Raw genomic sequence first — 14,926 nt, 5'->3', positions numbered from 1 at the left:
TTATATAAACGGGTGCGCATATGTTGGCTAATTCAACTTTCCCGCCGAAGTGACGTGTGGGCGGCCAATGTGCGGGACCGTAAAGTTCGGTGAAGCGAGCAATGCCGCGCAAACAAAACAGAAACCAACACCGACGACACGTGTCCAAAGAATGAAGCTCTCAGCTCAAGTTTAGCCTCATACGTAGTTAGTGCTAGCAACACTGGCAAATTTCCATCAGCTGGCAAGATGGCCGACTGGAAGGAAAAAATTTTACACTACGGTAAACGACTAGAGAGAAATCAGAGCGATGAAAAGGCGAGTCTCAGCTGTTTTTGCCCCGGTTCTTATACTCAGTTATTCCTTCAGCCTTGGCCCGTTATTTGGGGCCGGCTTCGCTAGCGACGTGTTTAGTGGCTAGTTTCAACGACCAGCATTCGTCGCACTACCTTAGCGCCCGCGGTAATATACAAGAGACGTGAGCTATCGGCACCCGTGCACAGCGGTGAAAATCACCAAGCATGAACAGAAATAAAAAGAGAAACTGAAATGGCGGCTTGTCAAGACGTGCTAACCCGTGACTGGTCGCTAGTTCGTGCAAATGAGCCGACGCTGTTTGTAGTTATTGCGAGCTTGTTAACGACGTGGAAAGTATCCACGCAATCTGCGTGCAGCGAGTGGCTACCGTTTTGTTTCCTTCGGCCTAAATGCGCGCAACTGGCGTTTGTGTTTTCTCACATGTTTGTGAAAGAGGGAACTGAAAAAGTAGCGTGTTTTGGGATGAACAAAAGCAACCGGTTGTACTCAAAAGCCGTTGGCGTTGCTGGAAATCCATCGAGAAGCTTACTTTTCCATCTTTTTGTTTTCCTCTGCACAGGTTTTGGAAACTCTTCGCAAGCTTCAAAAAGTTCCTATGACGATAACGCTATTACAAGTGAGTTGAGTGTATTTTGTTATTGACACCGTTCACTTGAACGTCGGAAACCCGCGAAAGCTGCCAATTAGTGAAGCTATCTTGCGAATTCACTTGCAAAGAGGTTTCTCGAAGTCTACGATACGTTGATTTTCTCCACACCTTGCCTTATCTTCGGCGTAAAAGTTTCTCCTGACCTAAATAAACTAAACATTCGCCTTTATTGCAAACAGGAAACCGGCATTGGACGAACTGTCAACCACTTGAAGAAGAACGACGGGATTGTTGGAGAAATTGCGCGGTCAATAATCGGCTCTTGGAAACAGGTACAAGTTCGTCATTTTTTTCTTATTACTTTTAACTTGTTTGCATTACTTCACTGCCTGCTGTAAAAGAAAAAAAATTCCAAAGCGCGTGCTTGATCGTACATGTCTCTCTTTAAAAAAGCATGTTTTCAATAGATAGCTAAAGCTTGCGCTGAACAGAGCACTGTGTTGTCTAGAGCTTAACTTGTGGTAACACTTTCGTCATATTGATTATTTGGTTTAAGATCACAGCTTCTTTTAACTCTCCTTTTCTGCACATCCTCAAAAAAATGTCTGCTTCTAATTATCATGGACTGTCTGAGCAAACAGTTTTTCATCTGGCATCAATATCCTGAGACTTGATTGACCCACAAGTGCAACAGAAGTAACTTTGTGCATAATTTCTTGTGTTTGAGTGCGATATCAATGCATGAACACTCATCAATATTGATAAGGCTTGACATCGCATGTTGAAACATGGAATGCTGCTTGCTTGTTGGGCCAAACCCAGGAAAACAGATGAGTGCTTTTTCTGGTTCATGTGAGTTGTTTGCGCTTCAGTAGGCACAAATTGCTGTACTTACCTTTGAGTTCATCTTGAAAGTTTTAGTGCTGCAAAGATGAGACACTGAAAGATGACATGGGCGCCCGTGTCATCTTTCTTTTTTTTTTCATGTTTGCCATGCTAGAACTTTTGATATGAATGTAAACCAACGAGTCCAATACGGCGTACCCCTGAGTTGCTTGCCTTTTGTGCTTTGCAGCTACATCTGCAGCAATGTAATATTTCACCAAAAGTGCTTGTTTCATGATGTTGTTGGATTGGAATGCACCTCAGACCCGCTACTTTCTTACAGGTGGTCTCGGACAGCACTGCAGAGTATTCTGAGCAGCCAGTTCAGCCAGTGCCATCAAAGAGACATCACGAAAGCAGACATGAAGGACCTCCAGCAAAGACCACACGGCCATCAAAGCCCTATTCTATTGAAGTCGAGACATCTAGCCATGTTGCAAACACTTCTGCACACTCCCGGCACGAACACAATGGAGACACACACCAAGATAACAGGCACCACCACCACGACCACCACCATTTATCACGAAAGCACCACCGAGAGGAGCCCGCACCTGTGTCGCCAAAGGTAAGTGTGTCTTGCATGTGAAGTGAAGGAATAGACTTGCCTTTGTAGGGATGGAATAGCACACAATGATAGTTTTTGAATTAGGTGGCACTTCGTGAGGTTCCTCCTTGTCACACTCCTCGCATCGGCTTCTTGATGCCAGCTGTTGGCAAAGCAAGCACTGACTTTAAATTTTTCTGAACTCTCCTGGAAGGCACAGCTGTTTTGCAAGGCAAGTGAAGAGAGCAACTGTACCAGGTATTGCACTGTGCAGCTAACAAGGTGTGTTTAATATGTTGCTAAATGAAATTTTTCTAGAGGTACTGGATGAGTTGCTTCTCATGACATCGGCAACATGAGAACATTGTTTGGAATGATTGGAAAAATTAAGTACTCTACACCTTTTTAATATGCTTGTCACTTAACTTTGAAGTTGGCAAAACATGGTCAAAATGGGCTTCACACATTTAATCTGTTGGTCACCATATGACTAAGCACTTCTGACCTGCATCAGTGAGCATGTGACTCTCGATATTCACATCAGCTTTGGTACACAACCATCGAATATGCTTTCAGGCTGAAGCAGCTTCAAAAAAGAGCCCCGAAAAGAAAGTGGACAAGAAACAGATGAAGAAGCTGCTCAAGAAGGCCGGCCATAGCGAAGGTGGCCTGGACGGCTCCATGGCATCGTTTGAGGCCTGTCTGGGTCTCAACGACACAGTGCCACTGCCCAAGCCTAAGAAAAAGCCCCAGGCTGCAAGCCCTGTCAAAAAGCCATCCAAAGCAGAGCCCGTCAAGGAGGCGAGCAAGCATACCTCTTCTTCCAAGCTGGCTGCTGAGCCTTCCCACTCAAGGAATGGCGAGAGCAGCAGCGGCAGCAAGAGCACCAAGCACACCACTAGCAAAAGGGAACTGCTCATGCCCGAGGCCCTACGCAAGGTGGGCTGCTGCTCATTATCCTTGGTAGCCACTTCCATATCTCTGTTCTTGATGGCCGTATACTCTAAGCTGCGCAGCCAGTTGCATTTGCTATTAATGTTTCCTTCTTTTCTTATTCATATCCTGCTCTCCTGCCTGGGTGCCCTCTACTTAATGACTTGTGGTAACTGCCTTGAACCTGACCTTGAACAGTTGATGTTGCAGGTGTCTTGGAGCCATATGGTTCATCGTTTGGAACTAGGGAGACAGTCGGCGAGTAATAGTGCCTCCATGGTTCAGCTGTGTGAACATTTCCAAAAGCCTTGAGCAAATTTAAAAAGGATCCCGGAAAACAACCAGTAGAACCAGCACAGTAGTGTGCGGAGAACCGTTACATAATGACTGTGCTTGCTGTGGCAGCAGCCCAAGAGCCAGAGCATGTCATTGCTTTTTGAAGATACCAGTTGCGAAATGCCCCCTGGGTTCAGTGTATTGAAATCTGATGGTATGATTGGGCCAAAACACGGAGGTTCGCATGCTGTCACCAGGCTGTCCAGTGACCTGGAATTGGCAGGAAAATATTGTGGACCTGAAAAAAAAAAACAGGGAATTCTCGGGAATACCATAAAAATTGGCCAGGGCAGGGAAAATGACAGACTCAAATTAACACGATGGCCTGCCGTGAATTGCAACAGAACTGCAAGTGCCCAACACTTTGTTTTGACACGCTGGCATGACATATTTTGTTTTGAACGCATATAATGCGTTATTCATTTTAGTAGTCTTCTTGTTGGGCACAAAGTGAGCATTGCACGTAGTGGCTGCCGCTCTGCTTCATTATTCATAGCTTCATTCAGAAGCATTTTCCACTTAATAAGCTGGAACCAGTAGCACGTGGAGTCTGTGCACTTTCGGTTTCCTTATACAATGCTCCTTGCTTCCTACTGTGGCATCAAAGTTATTCTGAAAAGCTTTCCCTCAGGCTGCATCGATCTCATAGACCGTGCATAAACTAAAACTAATGCAGGATAGTTGCTCTGCAGTTTGAGCTGTGATGCCAAGATCATAATAAGCTACAACTTTTTCTGAAACTAACCTTGTTCCCTCAATCCCTCAAAAGGGCATCAGAGTGAACAACAGGTGCCTTCGGTTGAAAGACGGGGAAAAAGAAACAGTGCTTTTCATTGATTATGACTCATTCAGCCCATGTCAGCCCTTTTCTGGAAGGGTTGAAGGAAAGATTTCTGGCAGTACAATCAGTATAGTGTGTGACGCCGCTATGCGCATGCAGTGTGTGTCATTTGGGAATTTTGCAAAAGCTTCTCAAATCGAAATTGTCTTTTCCTCTTGTGTAAGCCTGTGTAATGCCTTCGAATATCACCTCTCGTGAATTAATAAAGCTGCACAAAAAAATCTAGGGACGGTTAGGATTCTCCCTAATGCGAAATTTGAGTGGAGCTCTCTCAGTGCCTCAGGCACTGTAGGCTCATTGTTTTGCTTTGCTGGGTCGTCGGCATGTCTGGCGACAATATTATTTCACTGTTAGTATTTGTTGAAGGAGACGACGGTGTGCAATGCACAGTGCGCGAGAATGTGTATATTAGTTCGATAGCAGCATATGTAGAAGACAATGAAGATGTGCAGTGCACAGCTCAAAAGTGTGTTGCAGTTTAGCACGAGGCGTGATCGGCTGTGGCGATAGCCTGGTGCTCTTGTACAGTGGCCAGCAAAGCTGATCAGTTCACGATGCTGCGGGTTCGAATCGCAATCGCAGCTATGTTTATTTTTATTTACTTGTTTATGGTTTGGCTCAGTTACACCGATGGCAGTGAGGTGGCTCAGCCCACGAACAGGCGCTTAAGAACTGCACTCTAAAATTTATATGCGTAATTTTAAAACTTTCAAATCTAAGCACTCAAAATAGTCAGGTTCTGAAGCATTTTAGATTGGGTAGCTGTGCAGGAAGCTTACTGAAGGGTAAATGGCATTGACATCGCAATGTGTTGTAACCGTGAAATCTCACATTCACTGTCTGTCTGGCTTGTGTGTATGTTGTCAAGGTGGGCCTGCCAGAGAGTAGAGTAGGCACTCATAAGATTGTTCCCTAAATGGCAAATTCGTCTTGGTAGGCATTGGAGTGGTAACTAACGAGAAGTAAGCGTTTGGAAAAGGGCTTTACATATACTGTCATTTCTGTCACAGAAGAGGGCAAAAAGGCTAGCAGTGAATTTTTGTACTTTTCCATAGATTAATTGATCATGGTAGTGCTGGCTGCAGATGCAGAATGTTTTGCTATATTAATTGAGGCACATGCAACAATCAGTCATATTCAGTACATGCACTTGCAGGTTATGCAGGTGTGCTGTAGCATTGGTGAGCTCAGGTTCAAAAGCCTATGGCTGCCTTTTGTTCTGTGCGAGTAGCATCAGAAGTCAATGGAGCATGGTTCTCCTGGTCAAAGTGCACCAACATGCCAAGGTGTTCAGTTGTATTCAGGGCATATGCTGTGGTGGCAACATATCGCACTGCTGAATTTCCAGCAGCACTGATATGAGGAAGGAAATTCAAGAGCCACCTTCTGTTCACCTTTACAGGGCTGGTACATGGCACTCTATTGTGCAAGTCCACCGAATTATGTTGTCGTACTTGCAAATATGGGTGGTAATTGCCAAAAGAATGACAGGTGGCAAAAGCCGCAGGTCTCTGTTGGGTTTTCTTTTGGTTGTCAGGTTTACCATTTGGATTTACGAATAATTTTACCCATCCGACAGTTATACATACCAGGGGCTGTTTTTTAGTGGGCTGGCATTCATAGCGGCCACTCCCTGTGTTTGTTTGTTTGTCTAAAGCCTGCTTTGTGACAGGCTGCCTACTGAGTTGTGATTGGTCACACGTGGTTGCTCAGAAAGTGCAACCTGGGTTGCACAAACCCCACCAGTGGCAGCGCCTGCTATTGCGGGCCAGTGGTACGTCGCTTAGCCTGCACCTTTGTACCAGGAGTGGTCCGAGGACCCCCAGGGAATTATGAATTTAAAGAATGGCCAATTTTGCATATATGGGCATTCACTTCACCCGGTATCGCTATCCGAACAACTTCCATCCATGAACGATGGATTCGAATACCATAACCGAAATGGAAGCCAAAGTGCTAGCACAATTAAATTGCATTTGGCCTAACTTCGCAAATCGACTTTCACTTTTTTGAGGGGAACCATGAATGTTGGACTGTTAGTTTGGAGCGCTGCATTTTTGCATTTGAACCAGACTGTTAGGAAGCTCGAGTTCTGCACATTCATTTGTGCTCATGTTCTCTCAGTTTTCAGTCATCTTTTCTATGTAACAAAATCTGGACATGCCTGACTTCGTGTGATGCAGCCTTTGGTGTTATGATTGCTCGCTTTATATCTGCTCTCCATGTGCACATAGAAAAATGTCCAGCAAACCGGGATTTGTGTGAGGGTGATGAGTGGACATGCTGTCAGCCAACACACACTATCGTTTCTCATATTGTTTTCCAGGATATGCTGTAGGCTGCCTTTTGTACTGTCACCTGTTAGCTGCAATTTGTTGGCTGAGGTCATTATAATATTTTAATAAAGCATTTAAGCTGTAAGCTGAAATCTTGGGCAGGTGTTTTATGAATTTTATTTCAGACTTTGGTATTCAATGTTTAACTCAATATTCACTTGTCCTGTGGTGGAGGTGTTTGATTTGAATTTTATTTGATATGAAGCTTTACATTTCGCACAGTGCTTCATTTGGAAGAATCGTTTCCATGCTTTTGCTTGGTCACTACAGTGCCTTGCTAAATCGGGATCTTTGTTTGCATTGCAATTGTGCTCAATTTCTTTTGCAGCCTGACTTGGCACCTTTAGATAAGGACGAAGTGTCCTCGATGCTGCCGGAGATCCAGCCCGTGTACAAGCCCCTGCCACACAGGTTCCTCGACGAACCGCCAGCAAAACCAGCCAAGAAAAGTGAGAAGACAGCTCTTTTGCAGCACTCCAGGTGCATTGGAAATGGCATCGTTTTTTGGCTCTTTTCTTTAATCTGTGTCTCCTCTTCACTTCCACAGCTATGACCAATGAGGAAGCCATCATCTTCACGTCCTCTCGGAAAGACAGAACAGCAGTCTACTCTGGACGACGCAACTGCTTCTTACCTGGTTGGTGGAGGGTGTTTTTCATTGAAGTACTGAAGAAAAAAAAAAGGAAAGAGATATCATCTGACCACTCTTTGTGTAGGCCGTTGCACTTGATGACATGTGGGAAGAGGGCCTCAGTTTTAATGCGAAAGCATTTCTTGGCTCATGAGTAGCATCACCGGAAGCTGTGGACAGGCGCTGACGATGGAAGTTGTGGACAGAGCATGTCTGCACGAACGAATAAAGTGCAGTCATAGTGCTATCATGCGTCACCCTCTGAAACCCCCTCGCAATGTAAAGTGCTAGTCCAGCAGATGGGGCGCGCGTAGGTGATATGGCAGACGTGTATGAGGGAGGAAGGACGCTCAGTAAGAGAAATAGTTTCACATTACTGCACCTAAGCAGACTTAAGTGCACCCCCTGGAATTTTTATTTTTTCTTTAGACCCAACATTACGTTTGTTCTTTATATGTGAGATGTAAATTATAGAAACCTTGTTGTGAATTGGTTGCGCTTCTAATTACAAGCAGTTTTCATTGAATTTGGCCTTTCTCTTAGCCGTGTCCCTGTAACTAATTATTTTTACCATTTCAAACGGTGTATTTCTCTGAACACATTGGACTAATGACTAGACATACAAGTTGCTTGATAAGCTTTTGTTTATAAGTAACTCTTGATACCATGGTTGGTGGTTACACATTTTCCTCTCATTTTTGCTCTTTCTTTCCCCAGAGGTCCCCACGCTGCATGAAGCTTGCGTCAGGGTGCTTATAGATAACATTGAAGGTAAGAATGAAAGTTCACTTAATTTTGTCTCACAGGCTCTTTTGAGTGGCGAAACAGATTTGAGGCATGGCAAGGATTTTTTTCGTTCTTTTTCTCTTTCCCAGGCATGGCGTACACGGGTGGGGTGCCATATGACATCCTGAAACCCGTTCTGGAAAAGTGTACAGCCAAACAACTCTATGGCCTCGAAGACTACAACCCTGTGAGTTCAATGTTCATTGGGCACAAACTCGTGTGACATGCAGATTTCAGCTGTGCTTTATCGTAAATTTAGCGTTTCTGTGCTTCCATTTCCTGCAAAAATTGAGTGCCACCAGCCAGGCACTGGAAGGTTCCTATTGTCTGTGGTGCCACAATCATACTCACGAGCCAGTGTGAGAACTTTTTTTGTGTGCAGTCTTTCAATGTGAAGGCCACCCATTTTGCCGCAGTACCTCCTTGACGACACAGACGAGCTCTGGCAGGCACATTGTGTTCGAGAGTTCAAGGGCAGCGTCCCCGACGAGGGAGAGACCTGGCGGGAGTTGTATTTGGTGAGAGGCAGAACTACCATTACCTACATTCACTCCTTGGTGGCGCACAAGATGACCATTATGTCTCATCATGTCCTGACTGCAATGAAATTTCCCTTTTCACCAATTTCTTACACTAGGGAATTCAAGCTGACATCTCTTGCATAAGGCACGGTTGCTGGATTGATTGGATTAGTACCTGTTCTAGTTTTGAATGGAAGATAAAGTGTTCTTTTTTTTCTTCCGGTGCAGAAGCTTAAAAAAAAGACTGTAGCGTGAGCAGCCATGTGAAGCTAGTGCTGTAAAACAGTGTTCCACGGTATTGTTTTTCTGCTTGTGTAAATAAAAAATTCCAAATCATTGTTGTGAAGAGCCACATATGACTTCAGTGGTGTGTTTCCATTTCTAATGCATGTCCTTTCATTTCCAGAAAAAATATGATGAGCGTGAACAGAAGTTCAAGTCATTAACTGCCACAATCACTGCATCGATGGCGAAGGCTACACCAGGTAATTTTTAGATTATGCCTACACTGTATGTCAGTCAGTGAAAGTGAACACAATTTGTGTATCTTTGAGAATTCGAAGTTTGTTAAAAAAGCCTTTCATGGTGTGAAATTTGGGGCCAGCTTCATGTTCGGTTTTTTCAGGCAGTCCTGCACTGATATAGGCGCGTTTGTATGCTGCTCATTGCTTTTCTGTATCGATGTTTTACAAACAGGGCAACAGCTCACCTCGTTTGTATGCAAGGTGCAGGCCAGAAGTTCTCAGAAGGATGGTACATGTTTGGGTGCAGGATTGCGGAGTGACTCTTCCAGTCCTCTGGTAGACTAGCCTATAACTGGTTGTTTGCACACAAAAGTCATGCGTGTTCACGTATTACTTCTTAGTGATGCATTTAAGCTGCCATTGTGGCTCGGCGGCTATGGCGCATCCGGTTTCTGAGCACAAGGTTTTTGGTTCAATCCTGGCCACAGCTGCTGCATCTCATTGAAAGGGAAATGCAAGAACTCTTGGGCATTAAAACTCTGTGCTCATTACAAGCATCCCCTCGCCTTACTCTTGAGCGTTTCCAGGGGTTAAATACTCATGAAAGGAGCTAGTGCATTTAAATCTCATTACCTTGTCAGTGCAACATGTGGCAGTCTTCAAGAGTCGGGGAATGTTTTTCATTTTTTACACTTTTATAATCAATTATATCACCTACCTCACCATTCACTGAAAAGCGGTGAATGTGCATTATAATATGCGAATTCTCCTGGCCTTTTACCGAGATCTCTTTTCTATGCCTGACCACTAAGCTGTTTAGTTTCAGTGATCAGATGAAAACCAGTGTATTCAGTATGGTATGGCTGATAAGTATGTGGCAGCAGAATGAATCTTTAAATCATTGACACAAGAATCTGGTGAGGGACATATGGATTAGGGCAGAGGCATTGAAGGACTTAGTCAGGGTCTGGCTTTTCCAGTAGGGTGACACAGTGGTTTGGTCAGAAACTATCTTGCCCTTTGTCAAGTGTTTTACACAGCCTGAACAAACGGAAGCACAGCCACGAAGTCTATTTTTACTGAGGGCAAAAGTTGAATGCCTAAAATTAGCTGTGCACTGGACACAACAGAGTAGAAGTAGACACAGACACCAGCGCTGGTGTCTTCTACTCTTTTCCCATGTAGCGGACTGCTAATTTTATGTGTCATGTATCAATTACTTGGGCCAAGCAGTGACCTGCAGTATTCTGAAATAAAATAAAAAAATTAACTGGCCCATGTAATTCTTCTGTTTCAGTCTCATTTCTTCCACATCGGGCTCATTTGTTCAGTGGTTCTACAGCACTGGCGCCTGTGTCTTCTGCTCTGTCTCATCTAATTCCCCTCCTGGAAAAATTGTCTGGAGTTGACTTCAATGCCTCTTTAACAGCCTGGCCAGCATGGAAAGGGGAAAAATATTGAGCAAAAGCAGAACAAAACAGAAGTGTTCTTTGCGCGAGTTGCAGCTCACCGCTGTCATAACACTCTTTACAGTGCGCCAGACCAAGCTGGCTTATGTCGACACGGTTGCCAAACCTCCTCGCAATGTTGCGCGGCAACAGGCCAAGCACGGCACAGGTGCACAGGTTCCTGTTGCAATCAGGCCTTCCGACCGTCTGGCAGCCAGGCCCACTTCATCTCCAAGCATCAGTGCACCTGTCAGTCGACCGCCCTCGACTTCATCTTCACTACCTAAAAGTAAGCCCCTTGCGTTAGGTTCCAGTTCCCTCTCTGTCTCCACCACTCTAAGTTTGATGATCCTGTGCAGCAGGAAATGTGGACTACAGTCCTGTTTAGTGCAGTATCAAAGGAGTCTAGACCATGCATGCAGTCTGTACAGAAAATTGTTGACCGATCAGTTGCAGCTGTGGGGAGCCTTCTGTACTGATAATGAATACTCGACATGCCATTTCTCAGTGATTATATTTTGAAATTGTAGTACTTAGTGCCTGCTAGTTGGTTAGCTGTGTCCTCTTACTTTATTAGCTCCGTTTCTGTGCCTGACAGAATTTCACCTATAGAGGTATGAAGTAAGAATGTCCATTTTCAAACCTAGAGTGTGTGACTTTATAGAATAATGTGGTCCACATAAATGCCGTGCTAACTGTGTGAATTTGTGAGAATGAAATGAAATGTGGCTTTACATAAGCATGCCACAGTATCCTGTGTATAGGGAGTACAAGGTACTTATGGCCTTAAGAGCGAGGGAAGCAGGAACGGTTCAGTTTCGTGCAACATCACATGAAATACCAGTTAATGGAAGTGGTAATGGCAGCAGAAAAAATGACAACCATTCATTTGATGAAACTCCATACACTTCATTTCGTCGGTAGTCATCATTACCAGAGACTCACTCATCTAGTGAAGCTATTATTTTCCGAGACTAATGTTCAAGCATCGTGGCGCATGTTGGGTTGGGGTGATCTTAAAAACACAGGACACAAATGCAGCAAAATAAGAACGTAAAAATGGGTACCAGGGTCACATAAGCTTAAATTTACTGTAGCTAAAAAAAAAAAATTGAGACAAAACTTTGCTTTAAAATTGTACTAACAAGATGACTAGCAGAAAGTAAGGTGTACTGTGTTTAACTGAAGTCATGTGAAACGACAACTGCTGCAGGTTTTTAAGTTTTCAACAAAATGCAGGGTTTGAAATGGTGCAAGTAGGGTCTTTTGGGAGCAGGTTCCCTTCAGGCAGCAGCCGACCTTAACCTTCTGCCTTACTGTTTTTCTTTTTGTCTTGCAGAACCAAAGCATGCCCCACTAATGCAGAAAACCCTCAAGTTTATGAAGCAGCGCTTTAAGAGGTAGTGATGGCATTCACAGCATCATTACCCTGTACAGATCGAGACGCAGCACCAGTGGAGCTGTTGGCATATGCAGAGTGGCACTGCAGTGTCCTATTTTATCTGTAATCCTGTATAAGGAATGTCCTGTAAAAAAAAGAAACTGAAGCTAGATGATATTTAATAGGTGTAGCATTCACACTCTGTGTGTGCCTCTAGTGAAAGAGTGTGCATGGCACACACTTCATTCATGCTCTTTTGGAAAAGAACATTTTTGTGTATTTTCTTCCTCAATTTGTGCTCGGCACACTTGAAAGCTTTTTTTCGTAATGACGGACCCCCCCCCCCCCCCTCTCCTGTAATAAGAGCTTTTTTAGAGCCACGAGGCATTCAGAATCACGCTTTTTACATGTATGATCGAACTGTGTAGTGGCCCAATATTGTTTGTGCACAATAATGCGTAGGGATTTTGGTAAGGCTGAATTGTGAATCGCAGGTCTTCTATTTCTGCCATAGATCGTAGATGTCAATTCCCTTTTATCGTCGCCTGTTCGCTGCCCTTTCTTTTGCAAATTGTGCAAAGCTTTCAGAGAATGGAGTGTTTGTTTAATAAGAATTATTTCACCCGAATTTGTTTGTGTGTGTGCATGTCTGTGTGAGTGTTTTTGTGTACATGCAGTATGGTGTTCATGTTGTGCCTGGTACACTAAGAATGTATGAAATAAATTCAAATGCATCCATATTGTATTCTGCTTGGACACTGTGAACTGTGTGAACAGTTCACAATGTTCAGAAGCTGAGCATTGAAGGGCCTTTGACCAGGTTTGGACATTTGAAATGCAAGCGCCGAGATTGCATGGAGGCGATATGATAGTCTCCGCAAAATACAGGCGCCTAAAGGCGGTCAAAATTGACACCAAAGCCAGTTCTCACACTGTTTTGACAAAGCTAATCTTCTCATCCATGGCGCACGAGCGATGGCAAAGCTATTGAGCACTTTGCTGGCCTTTGTTCTAATTCAGGAGTGAATGGCGGACCATGTCTTGTCGCCTGCTGTAGCTGCTCCCGCTCTTTTTCGTTATGCCATTTGAGTTCTTGCCCTGGACTTTACGTGGTCTGGGTGATGTGCAGTTTGTTTATAGTTTGTATATTTTAGCGCGAGTGACACCATCTCTAAAAGGCTGCTCGCATGATTTCAGGCCCTCATCCTCAAATTTTGATACAGACGAACCTAGACCTATGGGACACGGATATGTCGAACCTAGATTGGTTTGGTTTGGTTTACTGGGTTTAACGTCCCAAAGCAACTCGGGCTATAAGGGACGCCGTAGTGAAGGGCTCCAGAAATTTCTACCACCTGGGGTTCTGTAACGTGCACTGACATCGGACAGTATACAGGCCTTTAGAATTTCGCCTCCATCGAAATTTGACAGCCGCGGCCAGGATCAAACCCATGTCTTTTGGGTCAGCAGCTGTGCGCCATAACTACAGAGCCACCGCGGCGGCTATGTCGAACCTAGACCTATGTGACTCGGATATAATGAAATTATTGGCTATATCGAACTTACAAAATCAAACAAACTCAAGAAATTTTTATTTTATGCATCGAACTTTGCATACTCCACGAACAACTTGGCAATGGAACGAAAGTTACAGAGCCAGAACGTGCCCAGTCTATAGTCTGCAACGTAACTGTAGTCCCTGCTTGCACTTAATAGTTTTCTCTTAAAACATTGTGTATCGGAAACACTCATCATTTAAGGCGTATTTCTAACGACAGTGCACATTTTCAATGCCAGACAGTCTATTCTTTTTTTTTTTTTTCAAAGAACTAGCTGAGCACATCCAGTTGCTATATATAGAAGCTTCCACAGATTGTGAAGCGACCGCGCAGCGAGTTACATACAGGAGGCCGTCGTGCGGCCGGCAGAGTGACACAGTTACAGACACTTCTCCACCAAGATCTTTCTTCAGTGGCAAAAAACTTGACCGCTGGGTGTAGCGATTAACGCGCCCGCTCCGGTGGCAGGCGGCAGGCTTCGCCTCACTACGAGTGGCTAGTGGAGGTGTAGCAGGCGTTTGTGCCTCTAGCATCCGTTGACATCACCCCGGTAATATTCCCGGTGGCAATGGCCTGAGCGTGTACTGTTGTCACCTTGCGATGGCCATATTGTGGTGCAATTTTCAATCTCAAGGCGGCTGTCACAGAGATGGTGAAAATTGGGACAGCTTTCGTTCTGGTCTTCCATTTTCCCCGCAACACTACTGTAATGCGGGGAGCTAACGTAATTTGGCACTGTTTTTCGTAGCATCTGGAATCGCTGCAAGCACCTTCGAAGCAGCACTAAAACCACTAAAACTTCGGTGGTCTCTCCCTGCTCTCTCGTAACGGTCGTGACGGCTCCCAGATGGCGCCACATGTACGGCTGAGAGACCAGCTTGTTTCAGCGCACAAGGTCCATATTGAACTCCCAAAAAAAACGCGAAATAGTTCAATATATCAACAATTCTGTATATAAAAAATTGCAATAGATAGGCGTATCTTTAACCTAGAAGCAAGAACCTAGAAAACGTCATTAATTACTTTCCACCACCGCCATTCTCGCGTAGTGCCCACATATTTTTTTGGTAGCACAGTAATATCCTCTGTGACATCTTATAAATATCTACGACTTATTTTAACACAGAATCTTTCGTGGTCCTCTCACATAGCGAAAATATCTAACCAGATTAACCGCACTCTCTGCTTTCTCGGGCGAAATCTTAAATTCTGCTCCCCTTCCGTAAAAACCCTTGCTTACAAAACCCTTATAAGGCCCAAGCTAGAACATGCATGCTCAGTTTGGGACCCTCAAAAGACTAATCTTTTTAACTCCATTGAATCTATTCAAAACCACGCAGCTCGATTTATTTTTCGTGACTATTCTTCCTAT

General features: G+C 44.3%; 1 protein-coding gene across 1 annotated transcript; it reads left to right on the top strand.

The window, feature by feature from the left end:
• Positions 1 to 174: 174 nt before the first annotated feature.
• EloA (transcription elongation factor elongin A) lies at positions 175 to 12,733 on the top strand. Its single transcript, XM_077663293.1, has 13 exons — positions 175 to 297; positions 857 to 913; positions 1,126 to 1,218; positions 2,055 to 2,339; positions 2,895 to 3,257; positions 7,093 to 7,213; positions 7,312 to 7,401; positions 8,113 to 8,166; positions 8,271 to 8,368; positions 8,598 to 8,699; positions 9,109 to 9,187; positions 10,700 to 10,903; positions 11,954 to 12,733. The coding sequence occupies exons 1-13, from the start codon at positions 229 to 231 to the stop codon at positions 12,016 to 12,018; spliced, it is 1,680 nt and encodes a 559-aa protein (XP_077519419.1). The 5' UTR covers positions 175 to 228; the 3' UTR covers positions 12,019 to 12,733.
• Positions 12,734 to 14,926: the final 2,193 nt, after the last annotated feature.

The sequence above is a fragment of the Amblyomma americanum genome, chromosome 4 (genome assembly GCF_052857255.1).
Source record: "Amblyomma americanum isolate KBUSLIRL-KWMA chromosome 4, ASM5285725v1, whole genome shotgun sequence".
Classification (NCBI taxonomy): domain Eukaryota; kingdom Metazoa; phylum Arthropoda; class Arachnida; order Ixodida; family Ixodidae; genus Amblyomma; species Amblyomma americanum.
This window is presented reverse-complemented; position numbering and strand designations above follow the sequence as displayed.